At 37.4% G+C, this 17,843-nt stretch overlaps 1 protein-coding gene across 16 annotated transcripts in view; it reads left to right on the top strand.

Moving 5' to 3' along the window:
• The window catches only part of LOC115210975 (leucine-rich repeat and calponin homology domain-containing protein 4-like), a 303,130-nt gene that overhangs the window by 247,234 nt on the left and 38,053 nt on the right, over positions 1 to 17,843 (top strand). For 11 of the 16 annotated variants that reach the window (XM_036502375.1, XM_036502378.1, XM_036502373.1 and 8 more), the window contains 5 exons: positions 5 to 127; positions 5,165 to 5,182; positions 11,020 to 11,141; positions 12,747 to 12,884; positions 15,114 to 15,191. In XM_036502375.1, the coding sequence (XP_036358268.1) occupies positions 5 to 127; positions 5,165 to 5,182; positions 11,020 to 11,141; positions 12,747 to 12,884; positions 15,114 to 15,191 (479 nt within the window). The remainder of the gene's footprint in view (positions 1 to 4; positions 128 to 5,164; positions 5,183 to 11,019; positions 11,142 to 12,746; positions 12,885 to 15,113; positions 15,192 to 17,843) is intronic. The other 5 variants (XM_036502383.1, XM_036502377.1, XM_036502384.1 and 2 more) reach the window with 3 other exon arrangements.

The raw sequence follows: 17,843 nt of genomic DNA, 5'->3' as shown, positions 1-17,843 counted from the left end.
AAAGGAAAGTCTCTCGGAAGCGGCAACAAAATCACTCCTACTGGCAACCGAAGAACCACAAAGCTAGGGCTTTCATCATCATCTCCTTCATCTGCAGCACCCCCTCCTCCTCATCAAAACGACAAAGGTATGTATGTTCCGTCAGTATGTTTGTATGCTGTGGTCGGGTTCTTCAACTTCAAGCAGTCCACCCATTGTTTGCTCCCTTGTTTTTTTTTTCTTTCTTTTTCTTTTGATTCAGTAGTGGTGGTCACCTTCTTATTACCAGGAATTACTCTTCCTCCTCGTCCTCCTCTGGCTTTTACTCCTATTTACAATCTATTTGCAGCTTCTACCACCTCCACTTTTACTACTACCTCTACTACTACTACTAATTACTTTTACTACTACTCTTACTACTACTACTACTGATACTACTACTTCACTACTTTTGACTGCTGTGATGCCTTCTCCTCTTCCTTCCTTCCACCTTTCTCTTGCTACCTCATGCCCCTTCATCTTCTCTGTTATCATCCTCTCTCAAAGACCCCCCCCCCATACAAAACCCAAACTAATCCACATCGTTTTCATTACTAACATATGTACACCATACACTGCTACCAGTCTCTCCCACCCACCCCACAAGCACATTATTTATTTAATACAATGAGGATGCAATTAGGAGTTTTAGCTGCTATTTTTAACGAGTTGAGCTACCACATTGGTATGTCTGTCAATTCTCAGGAATAATACTTTCCAAACATGGAGTTTTGACCCCGTTGTCTTCCTGTTTTGTCCTTAAAAAAAGGTGTAGAGACACAACTGTAGGCTAACAATTCCTCAAACCAGTCTATGATGGAAAGCATTTTTGCCATGACCATCCCATCTGTTTTAATTAGGCACAGTGAATAATATAAGTCCTCTTTCTTAGGATCGTAATAAGATCCGAAGTGCTTTTGGTTGCTATTTCTAGCAGTGTTGATCAACCATGTAGTGCAGTGGCTCTCAACTGTGGTTCACATGTGCCTGGGGGGCGGTCTATATAAGAAAAGAAGGGTCCCTATAAAAATTTGATGTATGTTGATTAACTGGAAGTTTAAAGGACTGAATATATTTTAAAGGACCTGTCTATAAAGACAACTGGAAAACAAAGGCAAACGGTGGTACTTTGCAGAGAGTAGGTATCTCTGTACTTCGTGGATATCTCAGCTTTTGAAAATACTACTTATGTATTTCAGTTATATTCAGCCAGTGTTCATTCAACTACATATTATATTGTCCCAGTTCATTAGAACCCTCCCCCCTCCACCTGGATGAGTGACTTATCTCTCCCCTCATTGTTTTCCTGGTGTTCTTGAGAAATGCATGAATGGCTCAGCATTTTCAATCCTCTTCCAAACTCCTTCTCTTTCATTCAAATCACTTTATTATTTTCATTCTGTCCCTCCCACCAAAAAAAAAAAATACCTTCTTCACTTTCATATATATATTTTCATTTCCAGTTATGTCACTGCAATCATCATCATCATCACCATCACCTCCAGCATCAACATCATCATCATCACAATCATTGTTGACATTGTTGTTGTTCCTATCTCTGCTTGCTGCCCACCTCTCCTACTTTCACAACCACTGCTTCACACAAGGGTCGGTGGAGAGATGCAGCTACTTTATATAGTCTGTGCCTCCCCACAACTCTTGTGAACCCTTTTTTTTTACTTTTGCTTTTTAGTTAGTATTTAAATTTTTTTTCCTTTGTTTTGGATGATATTTTTGGTTTCATTCAGCATGATTTTGTTACTGTGTGTGTTTGTATGTGTGTGTGGTTAAGAGTCAGCACATTACTGTTTTTCTGTGTGTGTGTATGTGTGTGATCACATCTGCATGTTACTGTGTGTATGTGTATGTGTGTGTGTGTGTGTGTGTGTGTGTGTATGCATGATCAGACTGTATTCTCTTTCAGTTGACTTAGATGAAAGTTTTAATGATTTTCTTTGTTTGATTCTGAGTTCAAATCACGCTGAGGTCAACTAAGCCATTCATCCTTTTGGCATCAATAAAATAAAATACCAGCAAAAGACGAAGATCAATGGTTTCGGCTATTTCCCTCACCAATTTTCTGGGCTTGTGTCTTCATTGAAAGTGTTGTTGTTATTAAGACATCCAGCTGGCAGAAGCATTAGCACGGTGTGAAAATGTGCTTAGCAGCATTTCTTCCAGTTCTTTCCATTCTGAGTTCAAATTCTGCCGAGGTTGACTTTGCCTTTCATCCTTTTGGGGTTGATAAAATAAGTACCAGTTGAGCACCTGGGTCGATGTAATTGACTTAACTCCTACCCCAAAATTTCAGGCCTTCTGCCAAAATTTGAAATCATTATTGTTGTTATTATTATTATTGATCCCCTTGGAGGCAATCCCTTTCTCCTGTTGGGGTTATTATATATATTTGTTGTTGTTTATTCTGTTTTCTGTGTTTGCATTTCAGACTCTGCAACCCCCTATTTTTTTTGTCCTTGTAAACATTGCCTGAACCAATACCCTTTTGGTAAGAAAAGAAACCATTAAGGGATTAGCAGAACCCTTAGATTGTCTGACTAAAATACCTTGCTGTATTTTTTTCAGCTCTTTTCGTTTGGTGCTTAAATCCTGCCAAGGTCTACTTTCCCCTTCATCCATTCAAGGTTGATGAATTAAGTACCAGTGATGTATTAGGGTTGATGTAATCAATTTTCTCCCCTCTTCTAAAATTGCTGGCTTTCAAACAATTGGCAAAATGCTTTGTGGCATTTCTTCTGGTTACAATGGTAATAAAATCTCCAGGTGATTTAACTGCACAAGTCTTTGATTGTGAAGTGGCTAAAAAATGTCAGCCGAAGGGCACCCAAGGGTCATGACCTGGATTTAACCTGAGCCCCCTTAGAGTGTAAGAAGTTAAGGCCCCGAAATATTTGCCCAAGAGGAGTTTCTTCTCTGAAGATCTTCAGCTGTTCAGCTCCCTTGGGAGTTCCTTTGGACTGGTTCTTTATTTTCTGGGCTCAAATTCATTGAAGTCAATTCCCTTTCATCATTTCAGGGTTGATAGAATATTTTCCAGTGAAGAGCCAGAGGTTGATGTAGTTGACTCACCCAAGCCCCCCACTCAAAAAAATTGCTGGCTTTGCACAAGATTTTGAAACAATTAAAATGGCAACCCACTGGCAAAGTCATTAGACAAAATAATTAGATGCATTTTCTTTGGCTTTGCATGTTTTGGGTGCAAATTCTGCCAAGGTCAACTTTGCCTTTCATTCTTTCAGAGCCCAAAACGTCTGCACGCTTGAACTGGGGCTTCTCCCTCAAAATTTCAGGCCTTGTACCCATAGTAGGAAAGAAAATAATTATTATTAAGGGTTGTAAAAAGGCGATGAGCTGGCAGAATCGTTAGCACGCTAGATGAAATGCTTAACAGTATTTTGCCTGTCACTACATTCTGAGTTCAAATTCTGCCATGGTCAACTTAGCCTTTCATCATTTTGGGGTCGATTAAATAAGTACCAATTACACTCTGGGGTTGAATCCCCTCCCACAAGCTGCCCTTGTGACAAAAATTTGAAACCATTATTAAGGGTTGTAGGGTATCAGATTAAATGCCTAGTGGTATTTATCTACAGTCATATAGTTTCTGAGTTCAAATTTCCCTAGGCTCAACTTTATTTTTCTTCCTTCCATGGTCAATAAAATAACTTATTGATTGTGTGGTGCATAACTTGATGGTTATTAGAAAACTAATTTTAATGACTCCCTGACTAGCTCCCTCTGCAGAAGGGCATATCTGCTCCCACATAACCCTTTTCTTCTATTTGTGTCAGTTTCATTTTATTTCTAGTTATATTCCAGCACCTGTGAAATTTCCAGTGGGTTTGAACCTAGTGCTCCAGGTATCACTAGTGTCAATCACAACTTGGTTCTTGAGACATTCTAATCTAACTTTGGAGTAATTCTCAGTTTTCAGGGAAATCAGTCCTCCAGGGGCAATATTGTGGCACCAACACAAACACTTTGTCACTTCTAAAACATTTGTAGTTGTCTTTGTCAACAATCAAAATATCATACACGCACACACATATATATACAAATATGTGTATACAGATACTCACTGACGTGTATAACGATATCTATGTATAGGTTGCTGAAACAAATAAGTTTTATTGGTAAGATACGTTTTGTGTAAAATGTAACCACCAAGAGATTTTTAAAGGCACGGAGCCTGCTGTAGTTTCTCTCTCTCTCTCTCTCTCATACACACAAATATATATATATATATATATATATATATATATATTAAACAATAACACCGAAAACTGCACGAGGTTCCGGCAGGGGGTGGTGGTGAACCCAGCTGTACCCCTTCACAACTTTTTCTCATTCTTTCTTCCTGTTTCTGTTGTATCAGTTATTCAAAGGGCCAGCCTTGTCACACTCTGTGTTACACTGAATCCCTCTGAGAACTACATTAAAGGTACCGGTGTCTGTGGAGTGCTCAGCCACTTGCATGTTAATTTCACAAGCGGGCTGTTCCGTTGATCAGATCTACTGGAACCCTCGTCATCGTAACTGACGGAGTGCCACGAGTTACCCTACAAATTACAACTGTCCCTACACATTACTTCATAGTTAAACCAAGATATGGAGTTCAAATCTCATGTGTCATATTCTGAGTTGGGTCCTTCTCTAAAACAACAGCTACAAGTTATAGTTTCAGTTGTGGATAGTCATATCTTGTGATGGACAATATTCCTCGTAAATAGAGTTAGTTATCAGACGAGAGAGAGAGAGATTAGACATTTCATTATACCTGATTCTTACTGTTATATTCTCTCTCTCTCTCTCTCTCTCTCTCTCATTTCATGTTGCTGTACTGTTTGTTCATTTATGTGTGTATTTATGTATCTATGCCTATACCAAGCTGAAAGTTTACAGACCATGTCTGTATGAATGTACATATATGCGTGTGTGTATATAATACAAATCTCTGATTCTTTGTCTTATTCATACATTACTCACACCTTGTTCTCTGTACTGTATTGTTAATAACTGATTATATTGTTACTACAAACCCACACACATACACCTACATGTGTTACTATATTTGTATCTCTTTTTGTTTTTTTTTCTTCTTCTTTACCATATGTCTATGTAACACCAGGCCTTAATCGAAAAATTGGTAGGCATTCCTCTGTTTATTCCTTTATTATCTGTATTGTCTTTTGTAAAACAACCATCACTGTGTGTCTTCAACCGTGTCCAGCTGGACTTTCTCAGCATTCGGGCATCATCATCATCACATTTATTATTATTATTATTATTATACTGGCTATCATTGTTGTCCTTGTATGGCACCAGGATTCTGAGTGGTCTGCCTCTGTCGGATTTGACTGCTACAAGTGATTGAGTGTGTGTGTGTGTGTGTGTGTGTGTTGCTTTAAATGTTTCTTGCTTTGTTATTGCTACTATTATTATTATTAGTAGTAGTAGTAGAAGTAGTTATTGTTTTCATTGTTAACATTAACAACAGCACACATCGATGCCGAGTCTGCTTTTACCTTCCAGTTCTGTTTTTGAGGAACTGTACACCTGTCTTGTTTGTTTAGGTATTTTCCTTTTTTTTTTTCAAAATATCTGGTAGGTATTACTGTGTTTGTATGCGTCAGTGTGTGTGTGTACACATACTCCCTCTCTCCCTCTCAAAGGGTTGGGCAGCTAAATTGTGACTTTGTGCTGAGAAGTTTCAAAATCTCTAACTAAGGGATGTGAAAAGATAGAAACCTGAAACTTTGTATGTTGGTTTACCATTGGCGGCGAGCTGGCAGAATCGTTAGCACACTGGGCAAAATGCTTAGCGGTATTTCGTCTGCTGCTACATTCTGAGTTCAAATTCCGCCGAGGTCAACTTTGCCTTTCATCCTTTTTTGGTCAATTAAATAAGTAGCAGTTACGCACTGGGGTCGATATAATTGACTTAATCCGTGTGTCTGTCCTTGTTTGTCCCCTCTGTGTTTAGCCCTTTGTGGGTAGTAAAGAAATAGGTTTGGTATTAAGAAAGGCATCCAACTGTAGAAACCATGCGAAATCAAACAAATGGAGCCTGGTGCAGCCGCTGGGCCTTGCCAGCTCCTATCAAGTTGTACAACCCAAAACAGCCTGGCAAACAGGCGTTAAATGATGATGATCTCCTCAACAGTTTCAATCAATTGAATTAAGATGTGGAAGGATGGGTATACCTGCTTTTCCCCCCATTCATATTTACAGACCTGAAATCCTTCCCGTTAGCAGACTCGAATTTATTGGCACTGCCATGATACATTGTTCTTAATGATGCCATCCCTGCCATATCCAAAAGTCACATGGATTCAGATCTGTGGGGTTGGAAGGGCAGATTTGTAAAAAAAAACAGTGGAAGTTAAACACATTTTCAACGTTGGCAGAGTCTTGGAAAGACTTCATTTGTTTAGTAATCATTGCATCAGAACTTCACCAAAGATGTTTCCAGTACTCACTGGTGTTGATAGTATGAATTTCTTCAATATGTACAGACGTGGCTGTGTGGTAAGTAGCTTGCTTACCAACCACATAGTTCCGGGTTCAATCTCACTGCGTGGCACCTTGAGCAAGTGTCTTCTACAGCCTTGAGCCAACCAAAGCCTTGTGAGTGGATCTGGTAGACGGAAACTGAAAAAAGCCCGTCGTATATATATATATATATATATATATATATATATATGGTAGTAAAGTGTTGCCTTTGTGTTCTCTGTATGGACTGTGATGTAATGAGGGATGTGTCCTGTGTGGTCTGTTTCTACCAGAAATATTTTGTCACAGTTATTCGGTAGCTCTAGAACAAAAAACCAAAAGCTAATATCTTGGATGCGTTAAATGTAAAGTATTAGTTTTTAACTTATCTTAGTTATCAAGGCATAATATTAAGTGGTTTCAATTCAGCTGCTCAGCCCTGTGTGTGTGTGTGTGTGTGATTTTCAATAGCTTTCTGTTGTTGCTTTCGTAATTGTTTTGAATGTTGCAAAGGAAGGTGTGATAAGGGGGGAATGGATCTCTTCTTGCATGTCACGATCATTTCTCTCTCTCTCTCTCTCTGTCTCTCTCAGGTATGTAAATTGAAGTATAAGCAGACTAGATGTTACATTGGTTTCTATCCATCTCACACATGCATACTTATGTGTGTATGTGTCTGTGTGTGTGTATGTGTGTATATATATCTACAAAGAATGGGGATTTAGTTCACAAGTGATCTAAACAACTAGGTATGCTAGGTAAGTGCTGTAACAAATTAGTAGGGCTCCATGGTTATAGCTGAGATGGTAGTTATGGAGCCATTGCAGATTTCCTGTGCAGCAGATATATAATCGTGAAAGAGGGCGTTAACAGACGTTAAGGCAAGGCAAACATCTCAAGTTGTATACGTTATTTGTATTGGAAAAAAATTCTAAGTCTTACAGCTGTTTCTGGGATATCCCCAAAGTATAGGGTATTCTGTCTTCGGAGATAAATAGAGAAAATGAGAAGGGTATAGATTAATGAAATGACAACATAGAGGACAGGAATAAGATGATATATGTCTATATATCTTTATGTGTATACTGTCACCAAAAATTTTATAAACTTTTGAGAGAATGTGAAATAATTCCTTAATAGCATGCGTTGAAAATCTCTTTTGGATAGGGAAGATTAAAGGTTTCCCTGGGGCAGCCTTCAGCATCCTCTGTCCATGTTTAACTCATGCTATCATTTATAGCTTTGTGTGCGTGCTTCAAGTGGATTTGAAAAGCCCATTATGTACATCTCCTTGTCTTTGCATCACATGAGAATTTTTGAGTGTTATCGTCATGCAAGCATTCTGTGAGGACATATCTAGGTGTGGGGAAATATTACTTTGCTTGCAAATAGGTAAGGGTTAGTAACAAGGGAGGGCATCTGTTCATGGAAAATCTGCTTCAATAAAACACCATGCAAGCATGACAAACTGGATGTTAAAGCAGTGATGATATATTTTCGAACAAGGGAATCTAGCACCCCCACTTAGCTCGAAACAATATCTGTGTATCACGGTTTCCGGGTTACTTCCCTTCATCAACACAGAATAATAGTTCGGCTAGAGGTGATGCTGCCAAATTCCTGTTTGAAATATATAGTTTTCAAAGTGACAACTTGTCACTGATCTATAAATTAAAAAATTACTATTACAGCAACATTCGTCCTAAGCCAGGACTGCCATGTTATGTTGGCAAAGAATCTTTACTACAAAGTACTGTTGCTGAATATCTCTCGTTGTGAAATTTAAAAAATAGTAATTTTTTAATATGTCCAGCCTTGTTATCAGTGTCCAGTGACTCTTGTGCTGTCTTATGTCGACATATCATCATATATTGAGAGTTTCAAATTTTGATGAGAGTATATTAGCTTGAAACTCTTGTTCTTTCATTCACTGATCTGGTTCCAGAGATATGAGCACTCTGTTTAGTTTTATGTCTTCCAGTTGTATAAACAATCCTTTGTGTGTGTGTGTGTCTTTGTAGAGGACTCTGAAGGTAAGAAATCAGAGTTTTGAAACCTTGATTAAAATCAAGGTTTTTTTGTTAAAATTTAACCCAAGAATTGTTTGCACATGATGTTGTTGATTGTAGGAGGATTTTGCAGATGAATCGTGAGAGACTAGATATTTGTGTGTGTTTGTGTGTGTGCATGCATGTCTGGGATAGGGGACAGGGTTATGTGTTGTCCCCAAAATCTATGTTGTATGCTATGTGCTAATGTCTGGTTATATTAATCCTATCACCGCAATAACTATTGTAAACCAACCGTTGTTTGTATCACTAACAATAACAACTGTCGCAATGTTTTTAGCTCAGTTGATTTCATTACAGTACCAGTAATATACTTGGGTGAGTCCAGGTAATTCTACAACACAAAAAAAAAAGGAAAAGCATCTCTCAACTGACTCTTGTCTATGTGGTAGTTGGTCAAAGATGACCTTTTTATAAACTGATTAATAATGCCTGCAGTCTCCAAGTAGATTCTTATTGTTTTTTTTTTATTGTAATTCTTTGTAAACGAATCAAAGAAATTGTTGTTTCTAACCTGTTTATTGTTGGATTGGCTTTCAACAGAGATTGGCTTTATACTGCCATTTAGCATGTATGGCTTCTAGTAGTCTGATTTTTAATTTTTTTGTAATCTTCTAATTGCTCTCTCTCTCTTTCTTTCTCTCTCTCTCTCTCTCTCTCATGTAGATTTGTTTTCTTTGTTTCATTGACATATTTCAACGTAATTCAAATCTCTTGTATATATTTATATTGAATAGCAAAATAAAATTTGAAATGATAATTATAACGAACGAATGTAAAGATAGAACACCTACAAAAATCATCATTGCTTAGAACTTAGAACTACAAGAGTCTTCCACAGAGTTTTTGAAGCATGATCAATAAACTAGTGTCACCATAGTCTGCTTCCTATGGGCAGCTGACATTTTCCATCATACCAGCAAAATAAAGCTGAAACTTTTCATGAATGTAATAATAATGATGGTGATATTATTATTATTATTATTATTATTATTATTATTATTATTATTGTTGTGGTGGAAACCTTAGAAAAATGCCTCATGGTATTTGTCCCCACTCTTTCAAATCCTTCTAGGTTGATAAAGGACCAATCAAGGGTTGGTATAATTGACCATTTCCGCCACTAAACTCTTGGCATTTTGTTTATGTTTAAGATACTTAGAGGACCAGAAGAAAAAAAAAAACCTTGCAGTACCTCTTCCAGGCTTTTGTATGTTGCATGTTCAAATCCCACTGAGGTCTACTTTGCTTTCCATTCCTCCAGGGGCAACAGAATAATGTACTGGTCAAATACTGGGGTTGATTTTCTCAACTAACACCTCCCCTCTCAATTTCAGTCCTTTTATGCCTATATTAGAAATAACTGTGCAAAGGACTGACAGAGCTGAAAAGAAACAAACACACACACAACACGACTGTCACACGAGTCTAATACATAAATGTTGACCAATCAATTTGTACATTAATGGATAGCATTCTGAGCTACATTCCTACTTTAAAAACAAACTATTTTTATTACAAGTTAGAATAGACATAATCATCATCATTGTTCGACCGTGGTCGAGACAATGGAATTTATCATGCTACGCCAGACCTCACGGTCCATCTTAGCATTACAGAGGTCCTGTTGCTGGATGCCTGTATCCCTGGAGATTACATCAGGGTAGGAGAGTGTGCGTCCTCTGGTATCGCGAGTAAATGGCTTCCAGAGGAGAAGAGTAGAAATTGCCTCGTTTTCAGCTCTACAACAATGTCCAGCAAACTGGACTCTTCTACCTGTCACAAGAGACGATACAGGTGGTAGTTTCCCATATATTTGTACTTTGGTTGGATGATGCCATCACGAGAGATTTTGAGCTCTCATAAGGAGGCAAGTGTAAGTTCCGTCCAACTGCCTCTCAAGCTTCTTTGATAACATCCAGGTTTTTGAGCTATATAGTAGAATTGGTTCGACTGTGGCTTTGAAGATTTTGAGTTTGAAATCTCTACTTAGATTTGATGACCAGATCTTATGCATATCATAATAGACATAATTCGCGAAACAGCTCCATACACTCTACACTTTCAAAAGTCTAATATGAAACCTGTCAAGTGCATTCCTATGTTTTAAAATATAATTAAATTCTATTTAATCCTGATATATTCTCTGAGCATTTTCGACTTCATTTCTTTTGTATGTCTGTGTGTCTGTGCACATACATGCATATACATGTTTTGTTTTGTATATTTACCATCTAAAATTTTTACTGATACCTTAATAGCGGGACTGTTCCCTGTTAAATTAATTATTTGATTTTTGTTCTTTATTCTCGATTCTTTAATGTCGTTTGATTTCCTCTCTCCAACTCTGTTGCACCAAGTGCAGCACCAGTTGCATGACACTGCAGATAAGCATTAATATTTAACTTGCTTCTGTTTACAGTATTGTCAGCGAATGCGCTGAAATTACTTGAGGACTTGAAAGACAGTGACCCAAACTTTACAATTCGAAGGCACCATGATCAGGCTCGAGGAGAAATTCAACAAGTTGAAAGTTTACGGAATGTAAGTTGTGAAACTAATTATAAAATGGTCCTTCCCCTACTTGAGTAGTGGTCCTTGCCAGACTCATTTGTAAACCATTATTGTTTGGTTATGATTTCCTTCCATAAGAAATTCTATTGCCAGGTTTTCCAGACATTTGGCTGAAGACTTTTGTCTTGTTCTCATCTGAAAATCCATTTATTATTAAGATTATTTCATTGTGGTCTGTGAAGCTCATCCTCAAAACCTGTCGCGACCAGTAAAAGAATGACCAGTTCCTGAATATCTACATACTTCCTGACTAGATTTAGACTAAATATATGCAATGAATTATTGATATTAAGAGCACCATACGAAGGTGATCGTTGACAGAGCGGCTAACCGGCTTCCGTGCCAGTGGCACATAAAAGGGCACCATGATGATGATTTCAGTTCTCTGATCACCATGTGGCTGTCTTATTCTTGGTGATAAGAAGGTTAGACAGCCAAAAATGGAACCTAGCTGGTTACCCATCCAAGGGGGCAATGACTAATGCAGAACAGAAGGGACATTTTAGTCCACCTTCTCTAGGGCATTATAATAGGTTGGTTTCTTTTGTTGCTAGGTAACAGAAACCATAACAACCAGTCCAACACATGCTATGCCAGCTGAGGAAAAGCCCAAATGTATGTAAAATTGATGGTGATGGCCATGGGGCTTCCACAGTTATCATCATACTTACAGGACTGGATGGAATTAGGCCTGGAACCAAAGATTCCATCTCCAATCACTGCCTTTTCTTTGATACAGACATGCTTCCTGACTGGATTTGAATGAAATGCCTGAAATGAGTTGCCATAGAGATTTCCAAACTCATTAATAGTCTATATTTGCAATATTATGTCCTCATTACAAGGTAGCGAGCTGCCTGAATCGTTAACACACTGGGCAAGATGCTTAGCAACAGTTTGTCCATCTTTACATTCTGAGTTCAAATTCTGTTGAGGCTGACATTGCCTTTCATCCTCTCGGGGTCAGTAAAAGAAATACCAGTTGAACACTGGGGATGATGCAATCAACTTACCTTCTCCTCTGAAATTGCTGGCCTTGTGCCAAAGTTTGAAACCAATATTATAACTTTCCACTATTAACCTCATTGTTGGTGTGAATGTGTGTGTATATATATATACACTCACGATATGTCTGTGACACAAAAGGTGGCAAGCTGGCAGAAACATTAGCACGCCAGACGAAATGCTTAACGGTATTTCATCTGTCTTTATATTTTGAGTTCAAATTCTGCCAAGGTTGACTTTGCCTTTCATCATTTCAGGGTCAATAAATTAAGCACCAGTTGCATACTGGGGTTGATCTAATCGACTGCCACCCCTCCCCCAAAATTCCAGGCCTTGTGTCTAGAGTAGAAAAGAATATGTCATGCATTTCAATCAGTTTGATCTCCAATTGTCTTCTAGGTGTGTTACTCTCAGGCCCTTGTTTGACCTTGGGACTAGGGCTAAACAGCTTCAACAACCTACATATACTATTATATTAACATTTCCTGAGACACACAAGTCTATTTCTCAAAAGTATTCAATGATTATATTTTTTTCATTTTCTTTTCTTCTGTTCTGTCATTTTTGTAGACTATCCAAGCCCGATTAAAGGTGACGTTACCAGACAATTTACCTGAGGCATTAAGGGATGGAGTTGTACTTTGTCACTTAGTCAATCAGATTCGTCCGAGAGCTGTAGCCACCATTCATGTACCTTCCCCAGCAGTAGTAAGTATTCAACTGCGGAGTTTATGCTGTTACATCAGAGTTCATATCTGTGTCACTGTGTTTATATCAGTGTGCTTGGGTTTTCTTTCCTTTTCTACAGAGATGCTTGCACCCATCCTTAGCCTTCTGTATACAGGTACCATCTTCATGCTGCCTTTACCCTGCATATCAAACTGACATTCATGACCAAACCCCTCATATACATTCTGTACTGAGAACATGATACCCAAGGCTACATAACAAACGTACAATCGCACATCATAATCAAAAGATATCATCTTTATCTTCCGCATCATCTATCACTGATAAATTACAATTCAAACTTTGTTAGACCAAACATTAGTTGCTACTCACAGTCTCCAATCATCTCTCCTGACACTTTCTCCCCAAAACTAATATTTCACCTGTAAGGACCAGAAAATATTTCACCTGTAATTTGGTGCTGCTATTCTTTACAATGAGTGTGTGCTTCTTCCATATCTGAGATGTTCTGCTTATAAACACACCTTGACAGTTGATAGTCAAAGAATTGCTTATCGACACAACTGCTGGTCCACACTGCAGCCACGGGCCCACACTGCAGCCACGGGCCCACACTGCAGCCACGGGTCCACACTGCAGCCATGGGCCTAACTGCAACCACGGGCCCACTCCAAGAATTACCCTTAGTAAAACATATTAGTAGTTATTAGTTCCATCTTCCAAAGAGAAAGTAAGGTAGATTATGCTGCTTGTTACTAAGGAAACCGGCACATGCTTTCTCGCAGACAAGAGAGTTATCATGGTCTGCTTGTTACTATGGAACCAGGCATAAATGTGTCTATGACTTAGGATTGGCTAAAATTAGCTCAAATTTTCAAACTTTCATTGCAAATAATTCTTTATTTATTGATTTATAGTGGAAATGATTTTCATGTCCTTCATTAGCTTATAAAAGTGTGTTATTACGTTGAATATGAAATCAATTCAAACAGAATTGACGCTGGCAGCCACACCGAAAAGATCCTCTCTTTCTAATATATATATTTACCTGCTCAAGGATGAATCACTTACAGCCAGCTTTGCTAGGCAGATACAACACCATCTTTGTTGTAGTTCAAGCCAGCGATTTAATTGTAAACAATCCCAAGTGCTTATAGTACATACCTTTCATTATGTGATTAGATGAAATGTTTTTTTAATAGTCACAAACTACTGATGTTTTTCTCTTTTTTTCTTTTATCTAAGATCTCTGTTAAATTCTAATTGTTAGTTTAAAATACTAAAAGGTGAAAATATTTTACTGAATCTTCCTAAATTGTCAATTATTTTGAAACACCTGTCCATTAACAATGATCCATGCATAGTAATGTGAATATTTTCTTCCCCTGTCGCTACCACATTAAACCAAACACTTTTCAGTAGCTAGGGTTCATCAGGTTATCTCCCTCTATGCAAGAAAAGGTCAACTTGGTTTTCGTTTCTAACGTGATCAATAAAATAATCAACGATGTATTGAAGTCGAGATAATCAATTAAAAACTCTTGAAATAGTGCTGCAGCATTTGTTGCACTCCTTTGACTGAAATCAATAAAATGAATTACGATACCGATTCTGGACTAAGTTTTTGCTATAACCTACTGCTGTGGGTGCCTCTGAGCCTTCTTCAGTCAATGATACAACATCTGGGAGCCTTGAACAAACCATTTTAATGCTTTAAGGGTGGATAAGGGTGTTAACCATAAGAGCCAGAGAATACCTGTAAATATACATACATACGTACATACATATTTATCTCATCATCATTTAATGTCCACTTTCCATGCTAGCATGGGTTGGACAATTTGACTGAGGACTGGCGAACCAGATGGCTATGGTACAGAACATGGTACAGAATTACGAATACAAACAACAAGAAATAACAACAGGTGTCTTTCGACTAAGAACAAATGAAATTGAGCTGGTGTGTATGAAGTGAAAGCCTAAAGGCAGGAACATAGCAGATGGACACAAGAGGTGTTTGCTCAATTCACACATGCTCACAAGTTTATATGATTATACGCAACCACATTTTCCTAATCCCTTCTCTCTCACATGCATTCATATATTAATCCCTTCTCTATCACACACATACATGTTAATCCCTTCTCTCTCAGACACATACATATGTCCACTTACTGTTTTTGTTTATGTTGCTTAAAGAACTTCTCTCTCTTTGTCTTCAACACTAAATCTTGTTTTTTTCTGCAGCCTCAACTCACGATGGCAAAGTGTCGCAGGAATGTGGAGCATTTCTTAGAAGCTTGCCGGAAAATCGGTGTTGACCAGGTAGGAGCATTTTGTCTTTTGTTCTGCCTCACTTGTCTGATAAATCCACACCAGTATTTAGAACATAGTTAAGTTTTACATGTGAGTGTTGCATGTCGTGGCTGTGATCCCCCTATCCCCATATGTGCAGAGTTAAGTGAGATTTGGGTAAAAACCTTGTAGAATGCTGAGCAAAGCTCATCCGCAGTTATTGGCTACCTGATGTCATCATACAGTAGAAGTGCACAGGCTGCTGGATATAAATCAGGGATTCCATAGTATCCATTGAGGAACGTAATATAATGACTGTACAACATTTCACACATGAACTTCAGGTGCAAAAATTCTCCAGAACAATTGTAGTGATTTTAAGTAAAGAATGTCATTAATTCCATTTTCGGTTGCATGTGTGTCTGTGGGTGCATATATACATATGCATATATATATATATATATATATATATATATATATTTGTTTAAATTGAAACTGCTCTTCTTTCACATGGTATATAGAAGCCATGAGTAGATTTAAGTTAGATCTTTTTTCCTTCAGGATTTTTCTTATTTCCTTGTTGGTTTGTTGTGGTGATTAGTTTGGTCCAGTGGCATTCCTAAATCCATTAACAATTTGAAAGCTAACAGTTAGACTCATCGTCAGAATACAGGAATGCTAATAATGATATAGTTTGTGCTGTTCTTTGAGATTGCCATAGCTCTGTTGTTGTTGGTAATTTGGTCAGTTGTAAAAGTCTTTCCATGATCCTTTGTTAACCCTCTGCAAACTATTTGAGTATAAAGTCCCAGAAATATTAATGGTCCAATGTATTTACAAATGTTTTTGATGTAAAGTCAGAAAATAAGGAAACGAGGGAAAAAATCTTTAATAAAAAGACCGGACTTAAACATAGTCCTGTTTGATATATATATATACATATATATTTTATATATAGAGGGCATAATTATACATACATGCCAGGAGGCATTATATATACCTGCCAAACGCTAAGAGGGACAATCAGTCATTTCTACCAAAAATATTACTAATCCCACCGAATGCAACTTTTCAAAGTAAGACATTTAAAAATATATAGGCCTGTATCACAGTGATTTCATACTTACGTAATCATCAGCAGGCCTGAATGTATTTTAAATAAACAACGACCTTGCCTCGCTTAAGCCGAACAGCTAACTGATCAACATCAACGAAGCACATGGGTGAGTTTATATATATTACATCCGGGTGAATGGCAAACTTTTACAAAATTGCATTTCGGGAGAGGAAAAGTTTTTTCGGAATAAAAATTTTGCAATTAAGGACAACTACTTAATAAGGAAAACTTAACAAGAAATTGTCAGGTAGATAGCGTAAAAACCTCATAAGAGAAAAAATTTCGAAAATAATTATTTCTTATTGAACATATTAATTTATATATAGAGGGCATAATTATACATACATGCCAGGAGGCATTATATATACCTGCCAAACGCTAAGAGGGACAATCAGTCATTTCTACCAAAAATATTACTAATCCCACCGAATGCAACTTTTCAAAGTAAGACATTTAAAAATATATAGGCCTGTATCACAGTGATTTCATACTTACGTAATCATCAGCAGGCCTGAATGTATTATAATAAACAACGACCTTGCCTCGCTTAAGCCGAACAGCTAACTGATCACATCAACGAAGCACATGGGTGAGTTTATATATATTATATCCGGGTGAATGGCAAACTTTTACAAAATTGCATTTCGGGAGAGGAAAAGTTTTTTCGGAATAAAAATTTTGCAATTAAGGACAACTACTTAATAAGGAAAACTTAACAAGAAATTGTCAGGTAGATAGCGTAAAAACCTCATAAGAGAAAAAATTTCGAAAATAATTATTTCTTATTGAACATATTAATTTATATATAGAGGGCATAATTATACATACATGCCAGGAGGCATTATATATACCTGCCAAACGCTAAGAGGGACAATCAGTCATTTCTACCAAAAATATTACTAATCCCACCGAATGCAACTTTTCAAAGTAAGACATTTAAAAATATATAGGCCTGTATCACAGTGATTTCATACTTACGTAATCATCAGCAGGCCTGAATGTATTATAAATAAACAACGACCTTGCCTCGCTTAAGCCGAACAGCTAACTGATCAACATCAACGAAGCACATGGGTGAGTTTATATATATTACATCCGGTAGAATTTTGGTAGAAATGACTGATTGTCCCTCTTAGCGTTTGGCAGGTATATATAATGCCTCCTGGCATGTATGTATAATTATGCCCTCTATATATAAATTAATATGTTCAATAAGAAATAATTATTTTCGAAATTTTTTCTCTTATGAGGTTTTTACGCTATCTACCTGACAATTTCTTGTTAAGTTTTCCTTATTAAGTAGTTGTCCTTAATTGCAAAATTTTTATTCCGAAAAAACTTTTCCTCTCCCGAAATGCAATTTTGTAAAAGTTTGCCATTCACCCGGATGTAATATATATAAACTCACCCATGTGCTTCGTTGATGTTGATCAGTTAGCTGTTCGGCTTAAGCGAGGCAAGGTCGTTGTTTATTTATAATACATTCAGGCCTGCTGATGATTACGTAAGTATGAAATCACTGTGATACAGGCCTATATATTTTTAAATGTCTTACTTTGAAAAGT

This window comes from Octopus sinensis, linkage group LG4, assembly GCF_006345805.1.
Source record: "Octopus sinensis linkage group LG4, ASM634580v1, whole genome shotgun sequence".
Lineage (NCBI taxonomy): Eukaryota > Metazoa > Mollusca > Cephalopoda > Octopoda > Octopodidae > Octopus > Octopus sinensis.
The sequence above is the reverse complement of the archived record's forward strand: the minus strand, read 5'-3'. Positions and strand labels throughout refer to the sequence as shown.